Source organism: Penaeus chinensis, chromosome 14 (genome assembly GCF_019202785.1).
Source record: "Penaeus chinensis breed Huanghai No. 1 chromosome 14, ASM1920278v2, whole genome shotgun sequence".
NCBI lineage: Eukaryota > Metazoa > Arthropoda > Malacostraca > Decapoda > Penaeidae > Penaeus > Penaeus chinensis.
This window is the reverse complement of record NC_061832.1, coordinates 22,191,857-22,201,856: the sequence shown is the minus strand read 5'-3', so window position 1 is coordinate 22,201,856 and position 10,000 is coordinate 22,191,857. Positions and strand designations below refer to the sequence as shown.

The following is a 10,000-nucleotide window of genomic DNA, read 5'->3' as shown; positions in this document are numbered from 1 at the left end:
GTGGGCAGGATGGCATCAGAACCATGAGGTCATGAATTGGACTGTTAAGGTAGCCTTTCCCTATAGCTTGTTTTCCTGATTCATTCTCAGCTTTCTTAACCATGAATTGGCAACATATGGCAATTGTCATATTAGGGCAAAGGGCTGCAAAGATGGTTTTCCTATCATATATTGTCATTTGTGTACTGGTTTTCTGAGTCTCCCCAGGTTTTCTATCTTGTGAGTACACATTATAGGGTACTGTTGTATTCAGGTTTGTTTGTGTGTAACTCATGGGAAAAGATGGTCGATCATTTACCTAATTATTTTTACCATTTCTTTGTTACATACTCAGATCACAAGCTACATTATCACATAAGTACTCTTGATTACCTATAAGTGTATTGAACACACTTGAATAAACTACATAGGGAAATACCTGACAAATTTCTGATTTTTCTATTATCATTAATAGTAGTCGAAGTAGTAGTAGGATGATGATGATGATGATGATGATGATGATGATGATGATGATGATGATGATGATGATGATGATGATGATGATGATGATGATGATGATGATGATGATGATGATGATGATGATGATGATGATGATGATGATGATGATGATGATGATGATGATGATGATGATGATGATGATGATGATGATGATGGTGATGATGATGATGATGATGATGATGATGATGATGATGATTATTACTATGATTACTATGATTACTATTATTACTATTATTACTATTATTATTATCTTTATTATTGTTATTGATATCATTATTATTAATATTATTATTAATAATATTATTATTATTATCATTAATATTATTATTATTATCATTATTATCAGCATTATTTTGTTAATGCATCATCATAATCCTTATTATCAACAGTGGGGAAATCGGAATGGTGAAGAAAACCAATTCCACTTCAAAATGATGACTAGTGGTCAAAGTTTTTGAAAATTGTATACATTTTTTAAGGATAAAATCACTCCTGACTACTACCTGCATTGTGGAAAGAATTTAAACTATATTTTATTACCGTCTTATAATTATATTTAGCAGAGTGAGATTTCTGTGCAGCTGCCCACTCTTTCCAAACACAAGAATGCACATTTACTGTTTCAAATTGCATAGCAATGGGGCTTATTTGGTTGAGGAGATTTATTTATGCATACTTATACTAGTTTATCATACTAGATTAACTGCTGTTTTGAATTTGCAATTGGCCTAATACCAAAACTGAGGTCCACATCTGCATCATCTTAATACTTAATGCATTCTGTGTTCTGCCATGTATGATGTAGCATTCGTTATTGCTACCAATAAGAAGGATGAATAAACTTGTGATAAAACTGATAAATTGAAAATTAAAAAACCGTAAAGAGGAGGAGAGGAAAAGGAAGGAGAGAAGAAAGAGGAAGAGGAGGATGAGGGAAGGCAGAGACAAAGGGAGAAAGGGGAGGAGAGAAGATAAAGTTAAAATAAACTAATAGTGCACCATAAAATGTTTAGTGTCTGTTCAGTATGCCATGTGTTTAAAAGGATTGAAAGTCTCTTGTCTAACCTGTGTTAGAGTGCAAGCCATTGGTAGTTCCAAAGCCTTGACACTTCCAACTTTTTTCCAAAGCAATGCACTTGGAGCTGCTGTTCCTTCCTGATATGCATATAACTGGTAACTAGCTATTGCTTCATGGTCTTCTGTCTTTCCCATAGTCCATGACAGGACAATACCTGTAAAAAAAAAAAAAAAGGGGAAGCATAGATATAATACTCTTTTTTCATATAATAACAAATATACATTACACACTCGAATACATTTAAGCAGATATTCAATATACATAGTATAAAACATTATTATAACCAAATAAACTTTCAAACAGACAAAATCCATCAGATTGTCAACTTACTATTATCTTTATGTGACAATTTGAGGGTTGGCTGAGGTGGCAATTTCTTTGTTATGCCACCAACTTGTTGGAATGGTGTTTTAGGTAGTGGTGCTGGGTGTCGTAGCTAGAGCGAAATGCTTTACGTAAGATACTGTTTTAAATACATTATCTGTAAAACATCTTATAAAGTATCAACACAGAAAGATGCATAGCTTCTTTTATTTCGTACCTGCTGAGAAGATGAAGATGAGGTGGTTGTGGTGGATGAATGGACAACAGAACCCACAACCCTTGACCCACTTGATGTGCTCCCTCCAGCTGGTCCTATGCGCGACTGGGCAACTGCTGGAGTGGTCATACTGTGCAAGCTCTGGACTCCTGAGGACTGCAATTGATATGTTGGCAAGATTAGGTCTTTATTTCAAAATTTCTGGGCATAGAATGCTTAACATTATATACATGGATGTACTTTTCCATACTAGAACTCAAAAAAAATCAAAATAAAAGAATATATTGGCTGAATTCATATACATGGCATCAGCTGAGATTAAAACTTTTACAGAATATACCTTGTGTGTGTACGCAGTATTCTACATTAACCAATTGGATCTAGGTGATATGACTATTATGTCAAGAAAAAAATTGGCTGACAGGCTAGGTGACAGGAATATGCCATTATGGAAAAGTCTAGCTAAGGGTAGGGGGTAGGGGTGACAGGAATGTACTGTCATGAAAAATTCTCTTGAAGGCTGGGGTGATAGGAATGACTCATCATGAGTGTACAAAGCTCTTGGAGGAAGATTAGACTTAATGGGCATTTTGGAAGGGGCTCTTGCATTATTCCATGGGCATTTTGAGAGGGGATCCTATTCCTGCCTGCTGTGGTCAGTAATGCATAGTGTTACACCAAATGTAAAAATGTGAGAATATAAAAAAAAATGATACTGTGCAGTATTGTTACTGCACAGACTTGTAGACCATATAGTGAGATAATATGGAATCTGCTCAACAAAAACAGTCTAAAATAGCATAACAAATATAGACCATGGAAAATTACAAAAAAGCAAAAATGCTTATCCAGAAAAAGAGATAATAACATTGCAAAGGGGAGGCAAGGAGTCTTGATACCACAGAAGTATTTAACCCAAATCCTCCAGGTCGGCGATCCCTGGCTCTACGGGCATTTCCGGGAGGCTAACGCGTAGGCCTAAACTCATATTCCGGGGACTTATCCCGCGGGGTGGGGTACGCGCTACGCACACATAGCGCGGGATTACTCCAATGCTTCTTGGTTATACTAAGATTGATGAAAACTGTATGTATAAAATCGAGAATAAATCGCTTTTTTGCGACCTTATATTGGTAAATGTATTTAATTTCTCATCTTTTTTACTCTTTTATTATATTATCCTTTCTCCATACTGTCCATATCAGATATTATAGGGGCACAGCTTTTGTATTATGGTTTTATAACATGTTCATTGATGAGGATGCAAGGTTTGGTTGACATAAACAAATTTTTACATCAGATTTTTATTTTTCATTTCAATTTATATGGTATAGGGTAAAACATGTAGGACATAGTGCGACATCGCATAGCCGACAGACGAATCGAGACATGGTCCTTTTTTCCTTTCGTCTGTCGGCAGTATTTGCAGCAGCGATACTTCCCACCTTCATTTTCTTCTATTGTGTGGGTCATATTGTTGGAGCGGGGCTGGGAAGGTGACCGGAGAGATCGCGATGGTGTTGCCGCTCGCTGAGGTGTCACGCTCCTTCGCCTCCTCACCTTCAACCCCGTCGGCCGCTGCAGCAACTCAGCTGTAAGCTGGAGGCGGAATTCCAGTTGTGTCAATTTTCCGCCTAACCACTTATGCACTGCATGCGCATTTATGATAGCCATATCCAGCAGGTTGTAAAACAATTTTACATACCATTTATTTGTTTTTCTAGCTGCTGGATATGACTGAGCAAGCTGGTCGCTTATGTCCACCCCTTTCATACCTTTGTTGTAGTCGACAACACTTAAAGGTTTTCTTCTGACCTCCCCTCTTCTATTGGGTGGGAGGTCGACCATCTCATCTCCCCTGTGGATGGTAGACAGGATGTTGACCTGTTTCTTGTCAAACCATGACATCGCCAACATCCCTGCCCTCGAGGTCCTGATGTCGACTTCGCCCTTCCTCTTCACTGATAAATCCTTTGGCATGAACTTCCTATTTAGCCTTACTGTGCCGACGGTCTCTGTCTTCCGGGACTGTAGGTAGTGGAAGAGGGTGGACGAGGAGTACCAGTTGTCAATGTACAACTGGTACCCCTTTTCGAAGAGACCTGCTTCATGCATGAGGTCTACCACTGCCTTCATGCTTGGGGGGACGTCACTTCTGTCTTGCCCCATGTATACTCGGAAAGCCGATGTATATCCTGCTGCCTTCCCATCACTGGAACATAATTTATAGACTTTCATGCCAAACCTGGCTCTTTTGGACGGGTTATACTGGACAGCATGATGACGTCCCCTGTAAGCCCACAGTGACTCGTCAACGGCTATCTTCTCCTCCGGAGTGAAGACTTCCTTGAAGGTCCTTTGCAGCGTGTCCATTACAGGCCTCAGTTTCCACAACCTGTCGTCTGCTGCTGCTGGATCTTCATTGTCACTGAAGTGGAGGTTCGCCGTCAACAGGTCATACCGATCCCTCGTCATAGTCTGGCGGAAAATAGGGCTGTTCACAAGGGGATTATCGGACCAATAATGCCTGTGAGAAGGTCGGGGCTGTACACCCATTAGCAGACGAAGACCTATGTACTTCTGCAGTTCCTCTGCAGTGCTATCTTCCCAGGCCTTCATATGCGACGATTGGTTGTGCGGGTGCTGCTCAGCGTACAAGTTCGTCTGGGTCTCCAATGTCTGCCAAAGGTCAGGGAGGAAGAAACAGTCCAGGATCTCCTTGGGCGTTGAGTCCTCCTCAAGTCCCAGTTCCTCCTTCAGGCCTGGAGTACCGCAAAAGCCGTGGCAACGCGGCACGTTCTCCTCCTTGTACCAACCTTTCCATCCCTTGGACCCAGGGGCGTTGCGGGCGGCATGGCGGCGGGCGTACTCCGACAAGGGCTCATCGGAGTCGATGGAGGTGTCGTGGGCAGAGACGTAGTCAAGAGTGACTTCGTCCCGGTCCAACTCATCATAGGTGCAGTCACTATCTGCATCGTCCCCGTCGTCGAAGTAGTCGGGATCGTCTACCTGATCCTTGTCAACTTCTTCCTCGTCCTCCCAGTCGGAGTCTCCGAGCAGGGGAACGGCAGGCACTGGAGCGACGACGGGTTCGCAGGATGTCGATGGCTGAGGCTCACCCACGTCCGTGAAAGACATGAAGCCTTCACGGGCGTGTGCTCCCCTCGTGGCAGTGGGCGCTAGTAAATCGCTTCTGCGGCCAGATGGTCGGCCGGCAGAAAAGCGAGAAGCAGAAAAGCGAGAAGCACGAGCGCGAGATACTGTGATAATACGAGGCATGTTCAAGGAACAGAGGTCTGGCTAACAGTGATTTTAGTAAAAAAGTAAGGTCATAGGTCACCTCGTCACCGTCAGATTTTTAGCCGGCCTCGTTTGTATAATTGCATACGACCTCGTTTCCAGAAGAATGCTTGTTATGGGGTAATGGGGGAGGAGGAATGAGGGATCTCCTCAAGAACGAATCTTCGTCACCTCCGTAGCTGACTTCGTTTGTGAAGATAGCAAAAATGACTTAGTAACATTGTTCATGTATTTGTCTTACATAATAGTCTTTATACGTTTATATGATTATGATTATGTAACAATATAGAGCCTCATTAGCATGTATTCTCCAAAAATGAATAGAGATGTAAAACGTTATTGAAAGGTGAGTAGGGAAGTCCGTAGATTCGATGTTTTCTTTTATAAAAATTTGCGAACAAATGTAATACGCGAAATAATCAATTTTGGTGTGGCTGAGAATGATTTGCGTCATCAGATAAGTTTGTATATATCACCTCGTCACCATCACCTTTTTAGCCTACCTCATTTGTATTATTTCCAGCACATGATGGGGGGAAGAGGGGGGGGCGAAATGTGGGGATGGGGAGGACTGGGGGGAACAGGGAGGGAGGATGGGGGCATGGGGGGAAAGGGAACTCAAGAACAATCTCCATCAGTTTCGTGGGAATGGAGTGTCCAGAAAAAATAAAAACGTGAAACTGAGACCGTCATCACTCATGACGCCCGGCAGCAAGGGTGCCGTCATCTATCATGACAGCCGGAACATTGGCCAGTAAGGTGCCGTCATCTCTTCATGCCACCCGGAGGATTTGGGTTAAGTGGTCCCTGCCAACAAGACACACACAAGGGTGAGTTGGTACTAAAGTGGCATGAGGCACCCAAATATGACAGGTTAACATTGTAAGAATATTCCTTTATGTCAAGTACACCAAATCAACATCAATTCTTGCTACCCTTCCCTGTACTACTGTATTTCAATATCCAGAATTCCGAGATACGAGACTATCATTTCCAAACAAGGTAAGTCAATAGGGACTTGAAAAGACAATGATAATGACTTAGACTCATCACCTTTGTTTTATGATGTCTACAGCTTTGGCTACAAGAGCTAATAAGCCCTGCCCTCCATATGAAAATGCACATTAATCAATCCTGCTTATTTTAATTTTTTCATTTATTATCATTATTATTATTTTTTTTTTACATCAAATACAGATGACTTATAGGCATCTGACTTTTGTCATGAGAATAAAATTAATGCTAAAACATAAGTGTGTTCAAGTGTCTGCACTGGAAAAAAAAAAACTTCACATCTGCACATCTAGTCTTGATTCTGGCAGTATGATGCAATGGCAATAATTAATTAAAAAAACAAAAAAACTCTACACTCTGGTGATCAATGGCAACATGCTGACTTTAAGTGCAGGAGTTCGGTACATCAAGCCAAATCACCGCCTCGTAGTGCTTTGGCGCACCGCAGCGGCATACAGCCACAAGCCACATTTCGAGCGATCCGTTTTCACGTCTATAGACATGACCCGTCACTAAGGGGTTAATGACATTCTAAAAAGTGTATGCCAGAAATTGACCTGTCTGAAGCATTTCAGACAGGAGCATTTGTTAATAATAATAATAATAATAATAATAATAATAATAATAATAAAAAAAAGGGGGCTCAATTAAAAAAAAAAATTAAAAAAATAAATAAACAGATAAATATATTAAAGACTAATGAAAACAATAATCCTGACTGTCTTGCCAACAGTTATGTAGAAAAGTACATTATATGAGTTTTTTTATATGACATGATCTTTGGTAAAAGAGACAGAACTCTGTAGTGTCAAAACTTCAAATTGCTGTATCTTGGGTCAGCTTTGCTTAGGTCTCCAGTACCATGTGTGACCACAGTTCTGAAACCCTTGGTCAGTTCTGTCTGAAGGAGTATTGGAATATGAAGGGTATGTAAAAATGAAAAAATATTAAAGTAAAATGCATATATGAATCATTTTATACATTTCAACTTACAAAAGAAGAAGCAAAAAAAAGAGGAAATAAGTTATCTCAAATTGTTATCTTTTTAGGAAGAAATAACGAGAGCAAGGAAGGTTTCGCCCTGGGTGATCCCCTTAAAAGGTCTATTTATAACGAGATATATCTCAAAGGTATTTTCAGGTCTGTTGACCCTAATAATTCAAAAAATTTCCATAGGGGCAACAAGATATCCCTTTGCAATAGATGTTGATAATACTTAGTCTAATCACATAAAACCTTGGTAGGAAGAATGAGCAAATGGAGGAGCAACAGGTAAAACATTTGTATCTCTGAAAAACAGAAAAAAAAACATTGCAAAGAGAGGTTTGGAGTCTTGTCCCCCAGCCAATAAGCCACACACCTGTCAGAGTGACCACTCAGGTACAACTAAATCTAGTGCCTGTTTTTTTGGACCACATGATGGCAGTGAAGCATCCAGATCCAATGTGCCAATGACACAAATGTGTAACCTAATTCTTTGTTACTTGTTTTTCAATGTCTGAGATAAGTGAGGGAAGGCATCATAAATCTTTATTAAAATTTTCCTTAAGCTTCTCGTATAGCTGGTATATGAAAAATAATACTGACGTGACAATCACATCATGAAAAAATTTGGCTTGAGGAGTAGGTGTGTAGGTGCTGTCACAGGAAAACTTAGCTGACAAGAATTAGCTGTTGTGAGTATTTCTGCTGAAGGCCAGAGTGACAGTAGTGGCTCGTCAGGAGTGCACAAAGCTCTTGGAGGCTTTTGTGTTATTTTCATTGATAAACGAATGTGGAATTTAGAAGAGGAACAGCTCCAGGGAGGACGCCATTTCTGTGCTCTCGATCCTATTCCTGGCCACTGTGACTGGTGGAGTTATAGATTACCAAGACGATGATATGGAGTCTGTGCAAGGAAAACAGTCTACTATTATCTGGATAAAGTAAATCAAATGACAAATATAGACATTGGAAACGGGCAAAAAAGCTAAAGAAAGTTATGCAGAAAATACCATTGCAAAGGGAGGTTTGGAGTCTTGTCTCCTGGCCTACAAACCACACACCTGCCAGAGTGGCCACTCAAGTACGAGTAAACCTAATGCCTGTATTTTGGACCACATGATGGCAGCGAAGCATCCAGATCCAATGGCTTAACCCCTACCCGACGGGTCACGCCGTGAGGCGTCAAAACAAACTGCTTGATCTGTGGCATGTGGCTGTATGCCTCGGCGGCGTGCAAAAGCACTACGAGCCGGTGATTCGGTTGATGTACCGAACTTCTGTGCTTAAAGTCAACGCATTGAAATTGATCTCCAGAGCGTAGATTTTTTTTTTAAGTTTCCTTCACCTATCATCGAGAGGTTAAGAAGCTATCTATTCATCCTTGTGTGACAAGAGAGGCAAAAGAAAAACTTCAACCTATTACAAAAAATGATAGACAAAAGAAGAAAAAGAAGCATAAAAGAGGTCTTACCACAATACCAACAACAAAGAAGAAGAAAAGGTAGGCTTACCACATTACTGACTACCAATGCTGTAGCTGGTTGACCGCCTGAGACAGGTGGCAGGAGAACAACTTGACCAGCTTGCTGTTTAATACAAATCACGGCAAATTTCAGAAAACTTGGATATGTAATTGGCCGATAACTTTCATTCTTGCCATATATATAATATATATATATATATATATATATATATATATATATATATATGTATATATACATCTGATAATTCATATACTTTACCACAAAATATATGAAAATTCCAAGTAGTTTAAAAGTATTAACATATTATCTCATCTCCAACACAATAGCAAAAAACTTACAGGTATTGCTACAAGTTGAGTTGTACCAGTTACAGGTACTTTCACGAGTGTTCCAGGGGTTGGCCCAAGACCAGCAGGACGTGGTGCTGCCACTCTGTTTCCTACTAAGAGAAAAAAATAATTCAATTCATATATCAAGGCAAAAAAAGTTATTTCAATTTACATAAAGAGATATTTCATGAGGAAATGTAAGGTCACTCGTATTACTTTTTCTTTTATAGGGAGCTGGGCCAAATCTGGAAACTGGATACATATAGCACCATAGTTACATTCAGAATAATATGCATATATAAATGCCATATTTGAATATGTAAACCAGGGGAGGAAGGGGGAAGAAGTATTTACATAAATATGGTTAGCTGGATTTTAAAATAATTTCAATGTGTCACATTGTGTGTCATGTAATTCTATATACAAGCAAAAAAAAAAAAAAAAAAAAAAAAAAAAAAAAAAAAAAAAAAAAAAAAAAAAAAAAAAAAAAAAAAAAAAAAAAAAAAAAAAAAAAAAAAAAAAAAAAAAAAACTAAAAAATGATTTCACAAACACAAACAAACACATGCAGGCACACAGCTTACTAGACTTGATTAGGGCAATACATAACTATGAATCTCTTTCTACTTTTTCAAAGGTCCAATTTATACTTAATTCAAGATTGTGATTCATTAAATGAATAGGGCCTCAAATTATTTCTTCCAACAAATATAATCATCATACATGTAATTGATCCTGATGGAATAATCAAATAATATAATTTGCTTTACTAA

At 39.3% G+C, this 10,000-nt stretch overlaps 1 protein-coding gene across 7 annotated transcripts in view; it reads right to left on the bottom strand.

Moving 5' to 3' along the window:
• LOC125032114 (activating transcription factor 7-interacting protein 1-like) overlaps positions 1 to 10,000 on the bottom strand; it is a 46,758-nt gene that overhangs the window by 4,766 nt on the left and 31,992 nt on the right. For 5 of the 7 annotated variants that reach the window (XM_047623121.1, XM_047623120.1, XM_047623124.1 and 2 more), the window contains 3 exons: positions 9,238 to 9,341; positions 8,927 to 9,001; positions 3,406 to 4,595 (listed from right to left, as the gene is read on the bottom strand). In XM_047623121.1, coding sequence (XP_047479077.1) covers positions 3,429 to 4,595; positions 8,927 to 9,001; positions 9,238 to 9,341 — 1,346 coding nt within the window. In that variant the 3' untranslated portion in view covers positions 3,406 to 3,428. Of the gene's footprint in view, positions 1 to 1,563; positions 1,731 to 1,906; positions 2,013 to 2,117; positions 2,274 to 3,405; positions 4,596 to 8,926; positions 9,002 to 9,237; positions 9,342 to 10,000 lie in introns of those variants that run through there. The other 2 variants (XM_047623126.1, XM_047623123.1) reach the window with 2 other exon arrangements.